At 41.0% G+C, this 23,364-nt stretch overlaps 1 protein-coding gene and 1 non-coding gene across 2 annotated transcripts; both read right to left on the bottom strand.

Annotated features, from left to right (window-relative positions):
* Nucleotides 1–7,290: 7,290 nt before the first annotated feature.
* Nucleotides 7,291–22,129, bottom strand: LOC133559013 (tissue-type plasminogen activator-like). Its single transcript, XM_061910287.1, has 11 exons — nt 22,001–22,129; nt 21,548–21,627; nt 21,406–21,460; nt 21,185–21,335; nt 18,354–18,436; nt 18,235–18,273; nt 17,983–18,163; nt 17,728–17,873; nt 17,496–17,636; nt 14,200–14,348; nt 7,291–7,853 (listed from the first exon to the last, which is right to left on the bottom strand). Exons 2-11 carry the CDS (start codon nt 21,596–21,598, stop codon nt 7,659–7,661), a joined length of 1,191 nt encoding a protein of 396 aa, XP_061766271.1. The 5' UTR covers nt 21,599–21,627; nt 22,001–22,129; the 3' UTR covers nt 7,291–7,658.
* trnaa-ugc (transfer RNA alanine (anticodon UGC)) lies at nt 10,158–10,229 on the bottom strand. The gene has a single exon. It is a non-coding gene; the product is annotated as a tRNA-Ala (tRNA).
* Nucleotides 22,130–23,364: the final 1,235 nt, after the last annotated feature.

Here is a 23,364-nt window from a genome sequence, read left to right as displayed (position 1 = left end):
CGTCACGCGTACACGTCATCATTCCGCGACGTTTTCAACAAGAAACTCCCGGGAAATTTAAAATTGCAATTTAGTAAACCAAAAAGGCCGTATTGGCATGTGTTGCAATGTTAATATTTCATCATTGACATACAAACTATCAGACTGCGTGGTCGGTAGTAGTGGGTTTCAGTAGGCCTTTAAAATGGCGGTTCAGAAGTTCACGTGGCCCAAGCCTCAATGTTCAGGTCTAAATTAAGACCCAAGGATTCGTCTTGCTGCAGCCCAAAGAAGGGGACACAAACGTCTGACACTTTTATGTGTCCACGTTTAAAATCGTTTAAAATACATTGCAAGTGAATGAATATTTGTGCTCAGCTGGAGATATTTGGAATGACTTCCTGTGTTGACACCCTCGGCGTGTGTTGCGGAAACCAGAGACGTGAAATGCAAAAACAGCAGTATTTATACCCTGTTGCTTTCTGTGTGTGTGTGTGTGTGTGTGTGTGTGTGTGTGTGTGTGTGTGTGTGTGTGTGTGTGTGTGTGTGTGTGTGTGTGTGTGTGTGTGTGTTCTTGTATGTCTATCCTTCTTGAGACGTCAACAAAGAAAAGCACCTTCCATATGAGGACAGGTGAACAAGTAAGGACCGAAATGATGGTCCCGATAGGGAAAACCATGACATCTTATAGAGGGCCAAATACTAAAGTCCGTGAACATTGCTCCAAAGTCAGGATTTTCGGTTAATTTAATGTGCATGGAAAAGGTGCAAAGGCAGAAATATTTGATAAAACAAGATGGCAGCTAAAGAATGACTTCCCTCTTCATCCCTGAAAAAACCCGCTCGGGGAACAGCTGTTTTTACCAGTTTCGGTGCTGACGTAAGACAACCTGCGTCCCATATATGACCATATATATATATATATATATATATATATATATATATATATATATATATATATATATATATATATATATATATTCATTTATATATATAGACATATACATATATATATATAAACCCCGTTTCCATATAAGTTGGGAAATTGTGTTAGAGGTAAATATAAACGCAAAACAATGATTTGCAAATCCTTTTCAAGCCATGTTCAATTGAATGCACTACAAAGACAACATATTTGATGTTCAAACTCATAAACTTTTTTTTTTTTGCAAATAATAAATAACTTTGAATTTCATGGCTGCAACACGTGCCAAATTAGTTGGGAAAGGGCATGTTCACCACTGTGTTACATCACCTTTTCTTTTAACAGCACTCAATAAACGTTTAGGAACTGAGGAAACCAATTGTTGAAGCTTTGAAAGTGAAATTCTTTCCCATTCTTGTTTTATGTAGAGCTTCAGTCGTTCAACAGTCCGGGGTCTCCGCTGTCGTATTTTACGCTTCATAATGCGTCACACATTTTCGATGGGAGACAGGTCTGGACTGCAGGCGGGCCAGGGAAGTACCCGCACTCTTTTTTTACGAAGCCACGCTGTTGTGACATGTGCTGAATGTGGCTTGGCATTGTCTTGCTGAAATAAGCAGGGGCGTCCATGAAAAAGACGGCGCTTAGATGGCAGCTTATGTTGTTCCAAAACCTGTACGTACCTTTCAGCATTAATGGTGCCTTCACATATGTGTAAGTTACCCATGGCTTGGGCACTAATGCACCCCCATACCATCACAGATGCTGGCTTTTGAACTTTGCGTCAATAACAGTCTGGATGGTTCGCTTCCCCTTTGGTCCAGATGACACGATGTCGAATATTTCCAAAAACAATTTGAAATGTGGACTCGTCAGAACACAGAACACTTTTCCACTTTGCATCAGTCCATCTTAGATGATTTCGGGCCCAGAGAAGCCGGCGGCGTTTCTGGATGTTGTTGATAAATGGCTTTCACTTTGCATAGTAGAGCTTTAACTTGCACTTACAGATGTAGCGACGAACTATATTTAGTGACAGTGGTTTTCTGAAGTCTTCCTGAGCCCATGTGGTGATATCCTTTAGAGATTGATGTCGGTTTTTGATGCAGTGCCGTCTGAGGGTTCAAAGGTCACGGTCATTCAATGTTGGTTTCCGGCCATGCCGCTTACGTGGAGTGATTTCTCCAGATTCTCTGAACCTTTTGATCATATTATGGACCGTAACTGTTGAAATCCCTAAATTTCTTGCGATTGCACTTTGGGAAACGTTGTTCTTAATCTGTTTGACTATTTGCTCATGCAGTTGTGGACAAAGGGGTGTACCTCACCACATCCTTACTTGTGAAAGACTGAGCACTTTTTGGGAAGCTGCTTTTATACCCAATCATGGCACCCACCTGTTCCCAATTAGCCTGCACACCTGTGGGATGTTCCAAATAAGTGTCTGATAAGATTTCCTCAACTTTATCAGTATTTATTGCCACCTTTCCCAACTTCTTTGTCACTTGTTGCTGGCATCAAATTCTAAAGGTAATTTATATTTGCACAAAAAAAAAAAATGTTTATCAGTTTGAACATCAAATGTGTTGTCTTTGTAGCTGTCTATCTGTGTTGGCCCTGCGATGAGGAGGCGACTTGTCCAGGGTGTACCCCGCCTTCCGCCCGATTGTAGCTGAGATAGGCGCCAGCGCCCCCCGTAACCCCAAAAGGGAAAAAGCGGTAGGAAATGGATGGATGGATAGATGGATGTAGCATGTTCAACTGAATATGGGTTGAAAATGATTTGTTTATATTTACATCTAACACAATTTCCCAACTCATATGGAAACAGGGTTTGTGTGTGTGTGTGTGTGTGTGTGTGTGTGTGTGTGTGTGTGTGTGTGTGTGTGTGTGTGTGTGTGTGTGTGTGTGTGTGGGTGAATGTGTGCGTGTGTGTGTGTGTGTGTGTGTGTGTGTGTGTGTGTGTGTGTGTGTGTGTGTGTGTGTGTGTGTGTGTACGTACAGTGCAGGCCAAAAGTTTGGACACACCTTCTCATTTCTATGCGGTTTCTTTATTTTCACGACTATTTTCATTGTATAGTCACTGAAGGCACTATTACACCTGTGAAGTGAAAACCCTTTCAGGTGACTTACCATGAATTGATTAACATTGACTCCGACTTAAACAAGTGGAAAAACTTATTCGAGTGTTACCATTTAGTGGTCAATTGTACGGAATATAAGTTTCAATCAATCAATCAATTAATCAATCAATCAACCTCTGGAAGCTCATCGAGCTTATATATCCATCCAACCGTCCATTTTCTACCGCTTATTCCCTTTTGGGGTCGCGGGGGGCGCTGGCGCCAAACTCAGCTACAATCGGGCGGAAGGCGGGGTACACCCTGGACAAGTCGCCACCTCATCGCAGGGCCAACACAGATAGACAGACAACATTCACACTCACATTCACACACTAGGGCCAATTTAGTGTTGCCAATCAACCTATCCCCAGGTGCATGTCTTTGGAAGTGGGAGGAAGCCGGAGTACCCGGAGGAGAACATGCAAACTCCACACAGAAAGATCCCGAGCCCGGGATTGAACCCAGAACTCCAGGACCCCTCGTATTGTGAGGCAGATGCACTAACCCCTCTACCACCATGAAGCCCAAGCTTTTATATGTATATATATACATATATATATGTATATATATACATGTAAAAAAATTTAAAAAATGTAAAAATAAATGTTATTTTAGGAAAACCTGCTGTTTTTTTCCGGAATGTGTTCACTTCTTTGTACACGGCCATATAAGGGCCATCTCCTTTAGAAAGAGGATGGTGATAACTGCCTGAGGTGTAAGGCAGCTCTTATCTCCTCCCCTCCTTGCAAAATGTCCTTTAAGGGGAATCAGTATCGTATTTAAGCATCTCAAAGCCATATACGGTTTTAGGCGGTGTGATGAATAAACTGGATTGAGTGTGTGAGTAATGGAGGTGTGTACGTGGGGGGTCTGAAGTCCAGCTGTAAACTATTTTGGCTAAAAATCATACACACTGTAAATAAAGACCGTGCTTGAATCACCGTTCATCCTCACGCTGTATGTTAGTGTATATGCTGTGCATGGATTGATTATTTGTTATTAATAAAGAACCTTGCATATATTAGTCAGTGGAGAGGGTCCCTGTTAAGGTTTTGGAGCAGAAGGATGTTGAGTGTAAGCTTCAATCTTCTATTTGCAGTAAAACCTCCTCAAGAAAATAGTGTACTTTGGCGAAGTTACCAACATTTGGAGTAAAAACTTCAAAACTTTGTAAGTGTCTTAAATGTATTTTTGTTGTTTTAGTTGTGACCACCGAAAAGATCCAGTGAGAATATATGTGTGATGATAATCATAGAACTAAACAAGAAAATAGTCAATCAATTAACATTAAAAAAAAAATTATTACAAACTTGGCACATTGTGTAATTTGTAAATAAGAACAGAATACAATAATTTGCAAATCTTTTTCAACTTATATGCAATTGAATACATATTTAATGTTCAAAATGAGAAACTTTTTTTTTTTTGCAAATAATCAATCAATCAATCAATCAATGTTTATTTATATAGCCCCAAATCACAAATGTCTCAAAGGACTGCACAAATCATTACGACTACAACATCCTCGGAAGAACCCACAAAAGGGCAAGGAAAACTCACACCCAGTGGGCAGGGAGAATTCACATCCAGTGGGACGCCAGTGACAATGCTGACTATGAGAAACCTTGGAGAGGACCTCAGATGTGGGCAACCCCCCCCCCCCCCCCCCCTCTAGGGGACCGAAAGCAATGGATGTCGAGCGGGTCTAACATGATACTGTGAAAGTTCAATCCATAGTGGCTCCAACACAGCCGCGAGAGTTCAGTTCAAGCGGATCCAAGACAGCAGCGAGAGTCCCGTCCACAGGAAACCATCTCAAGCGGAGGCGTATCAGCAGCGCAGAGATGTCCCCAACCGATACAGGCGAGCGGTCCATCCTGGGTCCCGACGAGCGGTCCATCCTGGGTCTCGACTCTGGACAGCCAGTACTTCATCCATGGTCATCGGACCGGACCCCCTCCGCAAGGGAGGGGGAGACATAGGAGAAAGAAAAGAAGCGGCAGATCAACTGGTCTAAAAAGGAGGTCTATTTAAAGGCTAGAGTATACAAATGAGTTTTAAGGTGAGACTTAAATGCTTCTACTGAGGTAGCATCTCGAACTGTTACCGGGAGGGCATTCCAGAGTACTGGAGCCCGAACGGAAAACGCTCTATAGCCCGCAGATAATCATTGACTTAAAAATTAATGGCAGCAACATATCTGCAAAAAAAATTGGCACAGGGGCATTTTTACCACTGTGTTCATGGACTTTCCTTTTAACAACACTCAGTAAACTGAGGAGACCAATTATTGAAGATGAATTATTTCCCATTCTTGCTTGATGTACAGCTTACGTTTTTCAGCAGTCCTGGGTCTCCGTTGTGGTATTTTACACTTCATATTGTGCCACACATTTTCAATGGGAGACAGCTCTGGACAACAGGCAGCCCAATCTAGTACCCACACTCATTTACTATGAAGCCAAGCTGTTGTAACACTTGGCTTGGCATTGTCTTGCTAAAATAAGCAGGGGTGTCAATCAATCAATCAATCAATTCCTTTATTGTCATTGTTATAAATAGCACTTAAGTCATACATGTCAACGAGATTTTGTTTGAGCTTTGTTTTTTGATTGATAAAATAAGCACGGGCGTCCATGACAACGTTGCTTGGATGGCGACATATTTTACTCCAAAACCAGCAATGTACCTTACAGCATTAATGGTGCCTTCACAGATATGTAAGTTACCCATGCCTTGGGCACTAATACACCCCCATACCATAACAAATGCTGGCTTTTGAACTTTGCGCCTGTAACAGTCCGGATGGTTCCTTTCTTCTTTGTTCCAAAGGACACGACGTCCACAATTTCCAAAAACAATTTCAAATGTGGACTCGTCAGAATACAGAACACTTTTCCACTTTGCATCAGTCCATCATAGATGAGGTCAGGCCAAGCGAAGCCAGTGGCGTTTCTTGGTGTTGTTGACAAAAGGCTTTTGTTATGTATAGTAGAGTTTTAACTTTCACTTACAGATGTAGCGACCAACTGTAGTTACTGACAGTGGTTTTCTGAAGTGTTCCTGAGCCCATGTGGTGATATCCTTTAGAAATTGATGTCGGTTTTTGATACAGGTTCATTATATCATCACTTACGTGCAGTGTTTTCTCCAGATTCTCTGAAACTTTTGGTGAAATTACAGACTGTAGATGGTGAAATCCCTAAATTCCTTGCAGTAGCTGGTTGAGAAATGTTGTTCCTAAACGATTTGCTCACGCATTTGTTCACAAAGTGGTGACCCTCGCCTCATCCTTGTTTGTGAATGACTGAGCATTTCATGGAAGCTGCTTTTATACCCAATCATGGAACCCACCTGTTCCCAATTTGCCCGTTCACCAGTGGGATGCTCCAAATAAGCATTTGATGAGCATTCCTCAACGATCTCTGTCTTTTTTTGCCACTTGTGCCAGCTTTTAGGGAACATGTTGCAGGCTTCAAATTCCAAATGAGCTAATATCTGCGAAAAATATCAACGTTTTTCCAGTTTGAATGTTAAGTATATTGTCTTTGCAGTCTGTTCAGTTGAATATAGGTTGAAAAGGATTTGCAAATCATTGTATTCTGTTTTTATTTACCAGTTACACAACATGCCATCTTTACTGGTTTGGGGTTTTGTACATTTTATTTATGAAATAAAAAAAACATGAATTACCATGAATTGGTGTGCATGAGTAATATCACGGGCTTCACGGTGGCAGAGGGGTTAGTGCGTCTGCCTCACAATACGAAGGTCCTGCAGTCCTGGGTTCAAATCCAGGCTCGGGATCTTTCTGTGTGGAGTTTGCATGTTCTCCCCGTGAATGCGTGGGTTCCCTCCGGGTACTCCGGCTTCCTCTCACTTCCAAAGACATGCACCTGGGGATAGGTTGATTGGCAACACTAAATTGGCCCTAGTGTGTGAACGTGAGTGTGAATGTTGTCTGTCTATCTGTGTTTGCCCTGTGATGAGGTGGCGACTTGTCCAGGGTGTACCCCACCTTCCGCCCGATTGTAGCTGAGATAGGCGCCAGCGCCCCCCGTAACCCCAAAAGGGAATAAGCGGTAGAAAATGGATGGATGGATGGATGGAGTAATATCGCACCAGGTGAAGTTAAACAACAAAAGTAATTCAGCTTTCTGCTGTTTGTTTCGGACACAATAGTGCCCTCTAGTGTGAACTGTACTTACTGCACTGTGCACTGTACTTTGCTCTGCATGCACTTCTCACATAATGCACAAACTCTTGTGAATTTACAGCATTTAAATTTATTAAAAAATATAAAAGTGACAATATAAGGCTTCTATATAATATGCTCAGCAATATATATAAAAAAAAGTTTCTTAAATAGTGTACAAAAAAAACAATAACAAAACACAGCACATCCAACACAATATATACACTAAATCAAAACATTCCTAAAGGAAGATGACAGTCAATCCTTAAAGGAATTGTCTCTGTCCACAGCCAGGGATGCCCATCAGCTGCCACTCCGTGCACAGTAAACCAACATGGCGACATGTATACACGCTTACAAGCAGTTTTCAATTCTGCTGTCCAATATTCCTTTTTGGAAATGATCATCAGAACAAGGGACTCTTGTTTGCAGGCCTTCATTTTTGGGGGTACATGACGCCTTCTGCATACTTCGGGAGCTCTGTTTTTTCTGCAATCCAGTTGTTGTAATTGGTGAGCTGCGTGTAGACCCCTGGATTGTTCTCCTTAGCACAGCCGATACCCCAACTCACTACGCCGAAGAGAAACATCCGACCAGATGCTTCACACACCAGCGGACCGCCAGAGTCGCCCTGTGAGGAGGAAAGGGCCAACATGTCCGTCAGTGCTTAGTAGGGCTGTGGGAAAAAATCGATTCGAATACGAATCGAATCGAATACGTTGTGCGATTCAGAATCGATTCTCATTTTTTTAAAAATCGATTTTTTATTTATTTTTTATTTTAATTTTATTTATTTATCAATCCAACAAACCACTACACAGCAAGACCATAACAATGCAATCCAATTCCAAAACCAAACCTGACCCAGAAACACAGAGCAATTGAGAGGAGACAAAAACACGACACAGAACAAACCAAAAGTAGTGAAACAAAAATGAATATTATCAACAACAGTATCAATATGAGTTATAATTTCAGCATAGCAGTGATTAAAAATCCATCCATTTTCCATTTTCTACCGCTTATTCCCTTTCGGGGTTGCGGGGGGCGCTGGCGCCTATCTCAGCTACAATCGGACGGAAGGCGGGGTACACCCTGGACAAGTCGCCACCTCATCGCAGGGCCAACACAGATAGACAGACAACATTCACACACTAGGGCCAATTTAGTGTTGCCAATCAACCTATCCCCCTAATTGAAATTATCATTAGACATTTATAAAAAAAAAATTAAAAAAAGAACAATAGTGTCACAGTGGCTTACACTTGCATCGCATCTCATAAGCTTGACAACACACTGTGTCCAATATTTTCACAAAGATAAAATACCGTAATTTCCAGACTATAAGGCGCACCTGACTATAAGCCGCACCAGCTAAATTTAGGGGAAAATACAGATTGCTCCATATATAAGCCGCACCCGACTATAAGCCGCAGGCGTTTTGATGTGTAATTACCGTAGTATATAGGGGTTCCTGCTACCACGGAGGGGATTGTCAGGACAGAGATGACTGTTTGGGAACGCAAAGCGTCCCATTTATTAACAATAAATCTTTCAATCGGGCTTCACGTACTCCGGCTTCCTCCCACCTCCAAAGACATGCACCTGGGGATAAGTTGATTGGCAACACTAAATTGGCCCTAGTGTGTGAATGTGAGTGTGAATGTTGTCTATCTGTGTTGGCCCTGCGATGAGGGGGCAACTTGTCCAGGGAGTACCCCGCCTTCCGCCCGATTGTAGCTGAGATAGGCACCAGCGCCCCCCGCCACCCCAAAAAAGGAATAAGCGGTAGAAAATGGATGGATGGAAATCTTTCAATCTTTCAATCAAACTTTCACATCTTTGACATGGCGAACAGCATTCGTGCAGACCACAAATAATACAACGGTGCAAAGTAATACAAAGTGCTCGCCTGTAACACGGCAGTAAAAATGCCGGCTTCATGCTGCCGTCTCCAACGTCTCACCATTGATTCATTGATGTCAAGTGTACGTGCAGCAGCTCTATTTCCTTCTTTGACAGCCAGATCGATTGCCTTTAACTTAAAAGCAGCATCATATGCACTTCTCCGTTTGTTTTCCATATTGGGGGTGTTTGCATGAACACTTCCTTGGCGCAAACTGTCGCCGACGCTCTCCTACTCTTTGTTTTGCTGTCGTTACCTGGCGCCAGATGTCTGCCTCGGTCTCGCGCATCCTCGGTAGTTAACGTAAGCCGCACCCTTGTATAAGCCGCAGGGACCGGAATGATGGAAAAAAGTAGCGGCTTATAGTCCGGAAATGACGGTAAGTCATATTTTTTTGTTAGTTTAATAGTTAAAACAAATTTACATTATTGCAATCAGTTGATAAAACATTGTCCTTTACAATTATAAAAGCTTTTTTTTTCTTTTAAATCTACTACTCTGCTTGCTTGTCAGCAGACTGGGGTCGATCCTGCTGAAATCCTATGTATTGAATGAATACAAAATCGTTTTGAATCGGAAAAATATCGTTTTTGAATCGAGAATCGAATCGAATTGAAAAAATCGATATATTATTGAATCGTGACCCCAAGAATCAATATTGAATCGAATCGTGGGACACCCAAAGATTCGCAGCCCTAGTGCTTAGTGAACAATGTGGTGTTATTATTGGTCTTTTTTTTTTTTTCTTACCAAGGGGCATTTATTAAAAAGTGGCATAGGTAGTGCCATTTTTATATTTTATTTCGTAAAAAAAACTAAAAAATTATTCAAATAAAAATGGCTGCCAATTTGTTTTTGTTTTTTTTATTTTTTTTGTTTTTGTTAGATTTTATTTCCGAAATATGCTAAAGGCCAAAAACATTTTAACTGCAGGACAAAAATGGTCACTATGCCACATTTTAGACACACCTGTCCTCAATTGACAGCAGAGATGTAATACAGTACTGTGACACTGGCCGCTGAAAAAAATGGAGATGCCGGGGATTGAACCCGGGACCTCATACATGCAAAGCATGCGCTCTACCACTGAGCTACATCCCCTGAGGGATATCCTATAGCAGTGGTTCTCAACCGTTTTTCAGTGATGTACCCCCTGTGAACATTTTTTTAATTCAAGTACCCCCTAATCAGAGCAAAGCATTTTTGATTGAAAAGAAGTGATAAAGAAGTAAAATACAGCACTATGTCATCAGTTTCTGATTTAATAGATTGTATAACAGTGAAAAATATTGCTCATTTGTAGTGGTCTTTATTGAACTATTTGGAAAAAATATATAAAAATAACTAAAAACTTGTTGAAAAATAAACAAGTGATTCAATTATAAATAAAGATTTCTACACATAGAAGTAATCATCAACTTAAAGTGCCCTCTTTGGGGATTGTAATAGAGATCCATCTGGATTCATGAACTAAATTCTAAACATTTCTTCACCAAAAAAGAAATCTTTAACATCAATATTTATGGAACATGTCCACAAAAAAATCTAGCTGTCAACACTGAACATTGCATTGTTGCATTTCTTTTCACAGTTTATGAACTTACTTACATTCTTATTTTGTTGAAGTATTATTCAATAAATAGTTTTATAAAGGATTTTTGAATTGTTGCTATTTTTTAGAATATTTAAAAAAAAATCTCACGTACCCCTTGGCATGCCTTCAAGTAACCCCGGGGGTACACGTACCCCCATTTGAGAAACACTGCCCTATAACATCAGGTAATGCATGGATTAAAATGAGATTGGTTACTTTTTTTTTTGGAGGTTGCTACATCTTGAGAAGCCATTCTTTTCAAAGAGCAGTTCAATAAAAATGCTAATTTTCATATTTTTACATTTTCTAGACAAAACACATTTTTATCACGTAAAACAATCAGTGGTAAAACTTTCAGGATTTGGATCAGAATATTTGAAATGTATAAAAACTATTGGACATTCTTCATCTTTCTTACTAAATGTATTCATTGTTTAAATTTTGATGGAAACACATGTATGTATACATAAAATTTGGCATGCTTTAAACTCACATACTATTTATTTATAATAAGAAAACCTTCACATAACTGGTTACAGGATATACAACCTCCTTTTGGTTGCTGACATCTGACATCTACGCACAGCAAGTACGGTAATCATGGAGATGGTTTAAAAATGTATTTTTAAAAACTGCTAATCAAAACACATTTTTATCAATTTTTCAAATGTAATATTTAATTTAGTATTGAAATAGATAAGAACTGCAATTTTTTCTTTACAAATTTCTGTTACCATAAAAAATTAAAAAATACTTGAATATCTGCTTGTCACCTTGACTTATGATTTCAAAGCAGATCAACCTTCAATTTATATGTACAAAAATCTAATAAAATCATGCATAGGCAATTGTTTAATAATATAAAGAGGCCATTATACAATTACAATATATTCATACGTTCACTAGTGCAAGCTGCCCTCTGAATGCAGCCATAACGGCGATGTGGCCCTCAATGAAAACGAGTTTCCTACACGTTAGCATCAGCTTATAGCTAGAGATGGACATAACTTTGTACTTCCAACCATAAAAGGAAGAAAGTGAGTGTAAAGAACAGTGTTGAGAAGGAACATATACGATTCATTAAATTAGGCTAGATAATCATCTAACACCAGGGAGGAATGTTAAAATAATATCCAAAAGTGGACATTTAACCATTAATAAATGGAAATACCGCATTTCCTTGAATTGCCGCTGGGGAACTAATTAATTTAAAACCTCTTCTCACTCCTGCGCTTACCAAAGGCATGCGGTAAAAGTAAGCATGCGCTATTTATTTTAAAACCTCTTCTCACTCTGGCACTTACCAAAGGTATGCAGTAAAAATTTGAGTGTGAAGTAAGCGTGGACCTTCAACCCTACTGAATAGCTATTAATATTCTTCCCTTTATGCGATTTCAGATTACCGGTATTGAAATCAGTCTCCTCCATTTTGAAAATGATGACAGGGGAAGTGTCACTCGTGACGTCACGAGTTTGACCAGGCGGTAATTCAAGGCAGGCGCCTATTATATGCCCTGCGGCAATTCAAGGAAATACGGTGTATCGATATATATGTATATATATATATATATATATATATATATATATATATATATATATATATATATATATATATATATATACATATATATATATATATATATATATATATATACATATATATATATATAGCCCGGCCTCCGGCCAAATTATTTTAACCCAATGCGGCTCCCGGGTCAAAAAGTTTGGGGACCCCTGGTCTAAACAGAGCAAAGTCCCCCTTAAGTAAGCATTGCCAAAACACACACACACACACACACACACATGCACACACACACCCACACACACACACAGACACACACACACACACACACAGACACACACACACACACACACACACACACACACACACACACACGCACACACACACACGCACACACAGTATATTTCTTTCCACTTATTTTGTCCGTATTGTTAAAATGTTATTGTGTTACAAAGTTTTTTTTAGATGAGGGAAAATTTGTAGCTAAATTGTCACTGTCAAAGCATGGGGACAATGAAAACACAACAAATATCAAATTATGGTCAAAATTTCCGAATCATTTTCAAGAATATTTTTTTTTATCTCAATTATCAATCCCAATTATATTTCCACATCTTATAACAGCTAGCAGTGATTGTTTATTTGATTTAAAAAAAATTGAGAACTATAATAACTAGCCAGTCTTTTGAACGGCTCTTTCAAATGAACGACTCCTAAAGCTAGAGCTCCCTTCAAAGAGGCCTAAATCCCATCTCTACTCTGGTGACGTCATCACACCTGCCATACACATCCCATCTTACACACATGTAAGAGGGATGTGTACTATGGCTATGAATTGTTCTTTTCCCTTGGCCTCAGTCTGCACCCCCACTCCAGGGCCTAGGCTAAGACCGATTTTTTATTTTTTTATTTTATTTTAATCTTCTTTTTTTTCCAAGATGGCGCTGCTGTAGTGGCTGCTGTAGGCAGGAGCTCTGTGCTCTTGTATCATCCTTTTGTGTTTCCCTCTTGTTTTCATGTGTTATTATATTTTTTTGCATTTTGGTCCGGGACCCTTTGGGACTGTGTGACAAGGGGTGGCACTTTCGTGACCTCTGTGGTGCTTTTTTTGTGGACTTCTGGATCTGCCTCCCGGGAGCCTTTTGGCCATGGAGACCAGCTGCTGGGTGTCTGCTACACCAGAGTCTGTTTGGAGGGACTGGAGGAGATGCGGATGAGGGGACAGGGCTGCGGAGCTAGCACTGAGCGCTGGGACGGAGAGGCTCCGCGGTGTCTTGACTGGGTGAGCAGGTGTCGGACACCTCAGTCTCCTTGGACGTATCCTCGCTCATCCATGCGGACTGGACATTGGCCGAGAGTGGAGTCGGCTGTCTTGGTTGCTTTGTTGGATCTGCTTCTGTCTCTGGCCATGCTCCCTCCACCCCAGCGGACGATGGCGTGGAACACCGCAGAGGCCACCACAGTGGATATGTTTATTTTACTTTTTATTCATAGCTATATGTAGAAGTGTCTGGTTGTATCTGCTGCTTTAATGTCCTTTGTGTTCTTTGATGTTTGATGTTTCCCTCTTACACACATGGAAGATGGATGTGTACTACGGCTATGAGTTGTTCTTTTCCCTTGGCCTCAGTCTGAACCCCCTCTCCAGGGCCTAGGCTAAGACCGATTTTTTATTTTTTTATTTTATTTTAATCTTCTATCCCCCCCCCCCACCCCCCCCCCCCCCCCCCCTTGTTTACCTGTATGTCATCTTTTTTGTAAGGGGCGCTGGAAGCCGGCAGACCCGTCAGCGATCCTGTTCTGTCTCCCTGTAATGTTTGTCTGATCTTGAATGGGATTGTGCTGAAAATTGTAATTTTCCTGAAGGAACTCTCCTGACGGAATAAATAAAGTACTATCTAGTCTAATCTATCTAATATCATCTTGGCAAAAAAAAAAAACACTTGTTTGCTCACCTCGCAAGCATCTGCGCTCCAATTGGGTCCCGCAGCACATAACATGTTGTCAGTGATCAGATTGTCGTAGACAGGATCTTTTTTACAGTCGGACTGGGAGAGAAGGTTCACACGAGCCTCTTTCAAGTACTGAGAATACTGCCAGCCCCCTGCAGGAAAACATGTCTATCAAAACATGCTAAACGGTAAAAAGCATTGTCATATTTGTACAACATATGGACAAAAGTATTTCTGATGTTTATTTTCCCACAAACACGGTCATGAAGAAAATAAACTGTTGAAATGATGATCTGTAAGAGTGAAAGTGTGACATGAAAATCAAAATGTATTGTGGTTCTTGCTGGCCACTGAATAGCTTTTTTTACATGGTTGAATGCAGGACTGTGTCCTAAAGTTGTGTTTTTTTTTCTTGAACATGTTTAAAACCTGGCGCAAACATGCCGTATTAATGAACACCACATAGGTTGTCGCGTCAGGAAAAAAAAAGGTTTGGTGATTTTGGTGTCTTATTTCTAACGTGGAAGAAAAGCCAAGAAAGTCTGGTTCGTGAGTGTCACTGTCACATGTTGTTGGTGACGAACCCCAAGATGCAGAGAAGGCAGGCTTGGTGCAGGAAAACATAATTTAATGTCCAAAAATTGAAAAATAAAGAAGAAACACAAACCAGGAACAAACAAACTGGAAGCAGGGAACAGGAACCAGCAAACAGGAACTAGGAACAAAAAGACAGCACGCTGCAAACAGCTACAGGTTCAACGACAAGTATTAATGAGCTACAATAATCCAGCCCCGACTGGAGGACAAAGCAGGTTTAAATAGGAGCCGGCTGATTGACACCAGGTGTGGCCAGGTGCCAATCAGCCGCAACAGAGGGGAAACAGCGCTTGATTGATTGATTTATTGAAACTTTTATTAGTAGATTGCACAGTACAGTACATATTCCGTACAATTGACCACTAAATGGTAACACCCGAATAAGTTCTTCAACTTGTTTAAGTCGAGGTCTACGTTAATCAATTCATGGTAATGTGAGAAAAGCAGGAAATCACCAAAATAAAAGCGCTGACAGGAAACAAAGACATACACAGAGGAAAAACTAAAACAAAACAGGGAGAAACCTAACAGTGAGCTAATTAAGAGATGGTGAATAGCCGGGATAGCAGCCGTGAGACCATCAAACATCACTTTTAACGGCATCACCTGGTACATGTTGGTTTGTTCACGGCATTTTCATACTGGTCATTTTGAATCAATGCATGTTTTAGTCTGTTTCCCACATTGCATTAGTGTTACCATTGCGGGACTATTCTGGAAAAGGATTCCTATTGGACCATTGAATTGGCACCCCAGCCTATTGTGTCGACACCCCCAGCAACCAAAATTGCTCCAGCTTCGAATCCTACTCAAGCCAATCTCGCTCCAACACCTCCTGCACGTCCTCCGCCACCAGTCTTATTCCCAGCCAAATGTACACTTCCTGCACATCCTCCACCTCCTGCTCTACGCCTGGCGAGGCCACCGCTTCCTCAAGTGGGTCCGACGGCACCTTCCTCCTCTCAAGTGAGTCCGCCGCCACCTTCCTCGTCTCAAGTGGGTCAGACGCCACCATCTGCCTTGTCTCAAGTAGGTCCGACGCCGCTTCCTGCTTCCTCTACGGCTCCGCAGTCAGCTCCAGCTACCCCATTGAGTCTTCCGACGGCGCCACCAGCCCTGTAGTCTGCTTTGTCTTGACTTCCAGCTCAGCCGTCTGCTGGGCCTGCCTACTCGTTGGCCACGAATGTGGTCAGTTCATGTACGCCCAACGCGCCATCAGCAGCAATGCCTAGAACCCGGGCATGGACTTTTATAATTGCTGGTGCGCCGCTCACGTCTGCCACCTCGCCAGCTGCGGTGGCTGTTTTTGCTGCCGCCACCTGACTTGTCTCAGGGGGCTCCGGGAACAATTAACCTGGCAACCTGCCACCAGGTCCTCCCTCCACCCTCCCGTGTCTATCAACCTATTTTTCTTGGGCTGTCTGGAATTCGTCCCTTTAGGCGGGGGGGTACAGTCATGATCCATTGCCCGGGTCATGTTAGTTTATAATATCCTTAGTTTATTTTCTATTTTTTGTTTTCAGCACCCACTTTAGTTTAGTTAATTTCCATGGACACTGATTCCCTGCACTTGCCTCTGATCGGAGAACTATTTAGACCTTTCTCACTCTGCATTCGCCCTGGAAGTCTTGTTCGCTGTGTTGGCTTCATGCTCGGACTACTGTTTCTATTGTCTCTATTTCGCCATGTTACGTTAGCCTCACACATGCTTTCCCTGCGGCACGACCTTCTACGTTATTTTGCCTTCATATTGGAATAAATCATCTTCTTACATGCTCACTACTTCCAGACGTCCTCTCCTCTTGGGGAAACGATCAGCACAAAAGTAAGCGACCCGAACGTAACAATAAGAACAACACCCCCATTCATAGATCAATGACTGAAGAGACCAACATTGTGTTTCAGACTTAAAATATATTTAGTTTGAAACTCATTTCTCCAGCAGAGACCACACAGTGACAAGTCCTTCTTACTGACAACTAAAAAGAAGACAGCCTTCTCTTTCTGAAGTAAAATTCCCAAGTCCTGCACTCACCTTAAGTTGGTTTGTCCGTGAGCCTTGACTGACTTTGCATTCTGAAATGTTTGGCCCGCATATAAATGGGTTGTACTTGTATAGCGCTTTTCTACCTTCAAGGTACTCAAAGCGCTTTGACACTACTTCCACATTTACCCATTCACACACACATTCACACACTGATGGAGGGAGCTGCCATGCAAGGCGCTAACCAGCACCCATCAGGAGCAAGGGTGAAGTGTCTTGCTCAGGACACAACGGACGTGACGAGGTTGGTACTAGGTGGGGATTGAACCAGGGACCTTCGGGTTGCGCGCGGCTATTCTCCCAATGCGCCACGCCGTCCCAAACTATAAAATATAAACTGACTCTGTTGACCATCGAGATACAGGACATGATTGCTCACATCTAATCTGTCGGACGTGCACATATAGATCAATTCCACCAGTTTGACTTATTTTTCATGGTGACACGCCTTTGGAACAGGGTCCAATTTGTTTAGGTACAATCCCTTCATTTTTTTTTTTTGTACAATCCATTTTAATCCCAATCGTTGCTCTATATGCAAGTATTTAAACAAAACTTATGTCCAGCAAAAATGCCTACCCGGCACCCACAATGCATTGCGAAATCACATGCCCTTTCGAGCCATGTAGTGCACAGTAGAGAGTTATTTTGTACTTACGGGATTTTTGCTTCCCAAACCCAGCAGTGATGCACTGGAAGCCAACAGGAAGTTGAGTATGAGGTGGAGGAAGACAAACCGTGCGTGCAGATTCTGTTTGTACGGCACAGCCGCCATTACTGCTTTTAATCTTCAACAGAGCTGGAAAGATGAAAAACTCATCATTTTATAGTCTACGGTAGCCTCTCTTACGCAGATATGCAGCAAAATAGGGTTATGAGACCAAGCGCACCTATGTCATTGTTGTAGGTGGTGGCATTGAATGCTTGGTGAAGGATCACTTTTTCCACTGTGAACTTCTGCTCGTTGACTTCATCTGTTTCATTGATGGCGCTCTTCCCCAGGAACACCGACAGACGTTGGATGTTGGTCCCCGCGCTGACTCAAAACACACACCAAAACAGGATCTTAATGAGTCATTGTTATTTAGTGGGGATTGCAAAAGAGGAAATGTTAACATGCGGCGTTGCTGTGTGTTCTGACGCACCCATCGGGCAAGCAGTGTGCAGCCGTCAGCACCCAGCATGGCGCAACAAGCGAGCCGCCGCAAAGGAAATTGGAGCGCTGATGAAAAATGGCCGCGAGCCACGGCTGCGACTGTATAGCCACGAACGAACCGCCCACAATCCTGTGCATCATCCGCTGTGACATTTCCCCACACGTCAGTTCTGCAAGAACGAGCAGAGTCGTCACGATGTTACGGCGACAAAAGTTGCGGGGCAACCTGACTATAGTGTACCTGTATCCGTAGCAACCGAGGGTTGGACTGTTGTGGAACCTAGGATGGCAACATAAGATCAGTAAAAAAAAATATCAAATAAAAAATGGAATGTTATGCTAGAGCTTAGGCGTTATTACATTTGGGAATGTCACAGAATTCTCTCACGACTCTCTTCCCTCGTCTGACACGACACCATGGCATCAAGCTCTGGTCAGGATTCCTAGAATGGAAGTGAACTCACTTTAAAGTCAAACAATCACTCAACGTTACATGGATATGTCCTCCTGACAAGTATCTTCCCTTTGCAGTGGATATTGTTTTTCGTCTATTTTTTGTTTTAGAGTTACAATTTGGGGGAAAGAACCCTGTTATGCAAAACACAAATGCAGGGGATGTTGGTTCTTATAGGAATAGGACTGTACTGTAGCATTAAATTTTAGGCCCCCATAGAGACATAAACATGTTTTTAAGAGCAGGCTTAAAACCCACCTTTTGGATTTGGCTATACCTGATATTAACAATTTTATTGAAGTCATTTGTATTTTATCCTTATAGTTATGCGAGATTTTATTTAATTATATTTATTTATTACCTGTATGTTCATTTCATTGTATTTATTTTGTATTATTTTTCTCTACTCATGGTTCTGACTATTTTACAAATTTTATTATTTCTATTTTCCAACGTTCCTCAGATGAGCCATCGGCCTCAGGGGTTATCGGCCGTGCTTTTGGGGGTGCTTTTGTGTCAGCTTCCTGGTGGCCATGGCCTGATGACTTATTGGTGCAGATGGCTCCTGTGATAGTGTTTACTCACCTGTCTCCTCTGCACTCAGCCATGCAATCATTTGTCCATATATTTGCATATGTGTGTATGTTTGTGAGTATGTGATAGTGAGGGATATTATTTAGAGTTAAAGTGCTTTAACTCTGTAAAGCACTTTGCGTTGCATATCTTTTATGTATGAAAAGCACTATAAGAATAAAGTTTTATTGATTGATTGAGAGAATACTCCTGAAGGACCCTCTAGCCCAGGGGTCGGGAACCTTTTTGGCTGAGAGAGCTAAGAATCCAAATATTTGAAAATGTATTTACGTAAGAACCATATAATATTTTTTTCCACACTGAACACAACTAAATGCATGCATTTTTAAGTAAGACCAACATTTCTAAAGTATAATAGGTCTCTTATTCTTTGTAATAACACTGTTATTCTGAAGCTAACTGTGGAAGGGGTGTGGCCTGTGGGCCTGCAGCGAAGTGGGGTGTTGCCAGGATCGGCTTCAAAATCAGCGACAGGTGCGTAGATGGCCCGTCTGGGCCTTGTTATCTAATCACCTGTCGCTCTGTTATAAGCAGCAGCCAGGAGGGGAGATGGGGTTGGGGTTGGGGCTGGAGCCAGAGCGCATGCGAGAACGAAAGAGGAAAAGACAATTGCTGGAAAGAAACTGAGAGAAAAATAAAACAATATTGTAACCCTGAAACAGGATCTCATGTTGGTGCTTGGTGGTCTGAAAAACCCCCAGGAGGGCAAGCCCTACACTAACCAATAATAAATAAATAACTTCTTACCATTAACGCAACTTCTTGAACTGGTGCGGTAGGAAATGGATGGATGGATTAAAAATGCATGAGAATGTTTTATATTTTGATTTTTTTTTTTTAATACTGTGATTACAAGTGGAATTATTCATTACTTGTCGTGCTACGCAATGTCAGCTCAGATTTATCCCAGAGCCAGGTGCGGTCATCAAAAGAGCCACATCTGGCTCTTTTGTTCCCTACCCCTGCTCTAGCCTACCCTAAACCCAAACATGGCTGCCCCATACACACACTTTGAATGTTTACATGCAGTAAAAACAAACAATTGCATGAGTTTAGTTGAATTCAACTTTTTAATAAAAACATGTAAAACTTTAAAAGACGGGATGAATATATCTTGACAAGAACATACAGTAAGTATCTAGGACGGGGGACTCCACCAACGCCGCATAATGAAAAGTCCAAGTAGGCGAGGACTATTTTGATATTTTTGTATTTTATCTAAAAAATGCTGAAAACCAACACATTTTACACATTGCTATATTACATGAATTTAAAGACACATTTCAGTATGAGATTTGTGTTATAGGTGGCAAAGGATGGATGAAAGTGTACTATAATGAATTAATTATAAAGTGCGGCTACGGGGCCATTGTGGACCAAAGGTCGAGTTGTGTTGGCTCGCAAAATATTGTCTGGAAAAAATCAACAGTAAAAATGTAATAATAAAGAGCAAAAAGACATACTGGCGTAAAACTGTAGGTCAGGGGTAGGGAACCTATGGCTCTGGAGCCAGATGTGGCTCTTTTGATGACTGCACCTGGCTCTCAGATAAATGTTGGCTGACATTGTTTAACACGATAAGTAATGAATAATTCTGCTGGTAGTCACAGTGTCAAAAATAACGTTCAAAATATAAAACACTCTCATGCATTTTAATCCACCCATCTGGTTTCTACCCCACCTGTTCAAGAAGTCACATTATTGGTAAGAAGTATTTTATGTGTGAGTTTTCCTTGCCCTTATGTGGGCCTACCGAGGATGTCGTAGTGGTTTGTGCAGCCCTTTGAGACACTAGTGATTTAGGGCTATATAAGTAAACATTGATTGATTGATTGATTATTGTTGGTTCGCTTCAGAATAACAGTGTTATTAAAAAGAATAAGAGACTTATTTTATTATACTCTAAAAATGTTGGTTTTACTTAAAAATGCACGCATTTAGTTGTGTTCAGTCTTAAAAAAATATTATATGGCTCTCACAGAAGTATTTTTTTAAATATTTGGCTTGTATGGCTCTCTCAGCCAAAAAAGTTCCCGACCCCTGCTGTAGGTAGTGCTTGGGGCCCCTGTACAACATCCCCACTTACACTCACATAACATAACATGGATACTTGCCTTTGTGCATTACCGAATTGAATGCATACCTGCAGTGTCTATGATCTCCGAGTCCAGCTGAGGTCCCCCAAGGGTTTCTGAACCTGTTCCATCTTTGACAGCGACCCGAAGTCTTTGTCTTAGAAATACTTCCCCTGTAACTGCTGCCATCTCCGGACTGACACTCCTCTGAAGAATCGTCTTTAAACAAAAAGAGAGGCGAACATTTAAAAAATAATGTACACTTAAAACAAATGACCTATGTGCTCACCTTGATTAGAGTGCCGACGGCTTGGCGGCTTTTTATACCATTTCTTTGGAAAAGCCTAAAAAAAAAAGGATGTGCCAAAATTACAGTATCTACTTCAGACCTAATACGGTATGATGAAATGATACTTCTGTCGTTTACTTACAAGCTCAATAGTGACTGCTGCAAAGACACAAAGGATGACTAATAATTTCATCTTTACTTCTGCTTCTGGGATATTTATATCTGGAGACAAACAGCCAAAGGAGAAGAGAACACATCAACATTGTCTGCAGGGACATAACAGGACGGACACACATGTGATAATTACAAAAAGACGATAAAGACAAGGTGATAAAATGCATGTGCGCTTATGCAGATAAACCATCTTAATCCATATCAGTGCAGACAGTGCAGTATCAGTGTGGAATTGCTCACTGTTTTTGTATCGTGTCAAAATATTTTCTCTAACAGAACACAGTATCGAAGTGATAACAATGACTGCATTGACAGAACTGTACCTTCTCTTCTTTCTTTCAACACAATTTATTACACATTAATACACGACCTTAGAATGGCAAAAATATTCCTAATGCTAAAGAGCAAGTGCATACTGTACCTTTCTGTCGTAATAAGGTGTCAAAAAATCCTGATGCAAGAAGTTATATGTAGTTTTCCAACGCAGGTGATGCTTCTCCTCCACGTGTCCTCTTGAGGTGTTTAGGTGCTGGCTTCTCATGTGTTGCCTCCACTTTATAAATAAAGGAGCTGGTAGGAGGAGTTTATCACAAGCTCCAAACTGCTGATGTTTCATATTCCGCTTTACATGAGAGATGGTCATGTCCTGTGACATCAGCGCTTCTTCTCACACTCAGAATAAAAGATATCCAAAATTGGTGTGAAAACAGACAGGCGTGAACGTAACGTCAATTTAGTCACGACATTTCCCAATGATTACATACAGTAAAGCTCTCAGTGCCCCACTGAGGAAATGTTCATTGGAAATTCACAACTAATTACTGGCAATCATAATATCAGTTTCACAGCAACTTTTACAGCAATTTACTGTAAAATATGTCCACAACCCGTCTCAATTCTGTAGGCTGATGCTGGAATTTTAATTTTAATCAATAAAGTACTATCTATCTATCTATCTATCTATCTATCTATCTATCTATCTATCTATCTATCTATCTATCTATCTATCTATCCATCCATCCATCCATCCATCCATCCATCCATCCATCCATCCATCCATCCATCTATCTATCTATCTATCTATCTATCTATCTATCTATCTATCTATCTATCTATCCATCTATCTATCTATCTATCTATCTATCTATCTATCCATCTATCTATCTATCTATCTATCTATCTATCTAACTAACAATTTACCGTAACTGCAGTGCTTTCATTTTGCAGTTCATTTCAATATAACTACAACCATACGCTGTGCTTCACAATTATACTTTTATTGTTAATGATATGCTCTTGTTTTGATAACATATCGCTACACACTGTACAGAAGTGTCCAACAAAGTCCCATGGAACCCTTTATTTTGCCTATTGTTCACAATCATTATGAAAGACATGATGAGGGATGGATTTTTTTATGGATTCTAAATATTAAATAAACTAAATAAAAGTCCTTTTTATGGCGGTGCCAATGGGAGGTCCACTATTCCACTCGTAAAATCCAGGAGTTCAGAACATTCAGAGACAGGTCATCCAATAGTTTTCGTCATGGTCCATAAAGGAGATGTAATCAATGTTCGAACCCTGAATTAAACGTGCAGAAAACATTTAAAAATAACTAATAAATACATTACTGTATGCATATTTTTCAAGCCATGCAGTGTTTAGTATGGCCTCCATACTGTTAACAACACATGTCAATCATGCATTTATGCAAACAGTGTTTCTTCCATCCATCCATTTCCTACCGCTTGTCCCTTTCGGGGTCGCGGGGGGTGCTGGAGC

Source organism: Nerophis ophidion, linkage group LG09, assembly GCF_033978795.1.
Source record: "Nerophis ophidion isolate RoL-2023_Sa linkage group LG09, RoL_Noph_v1.0, whole genome shotgun sequence".
NCBI lineage: Eukaryota > Metazoa > Chordata > Actinopteri > Syngnathiformes > Syngnathidae > Nerophis > Nerophis ophidion.
This window is presented reverse-complemented; position numbering and strand designations above follow the sequence as displayed.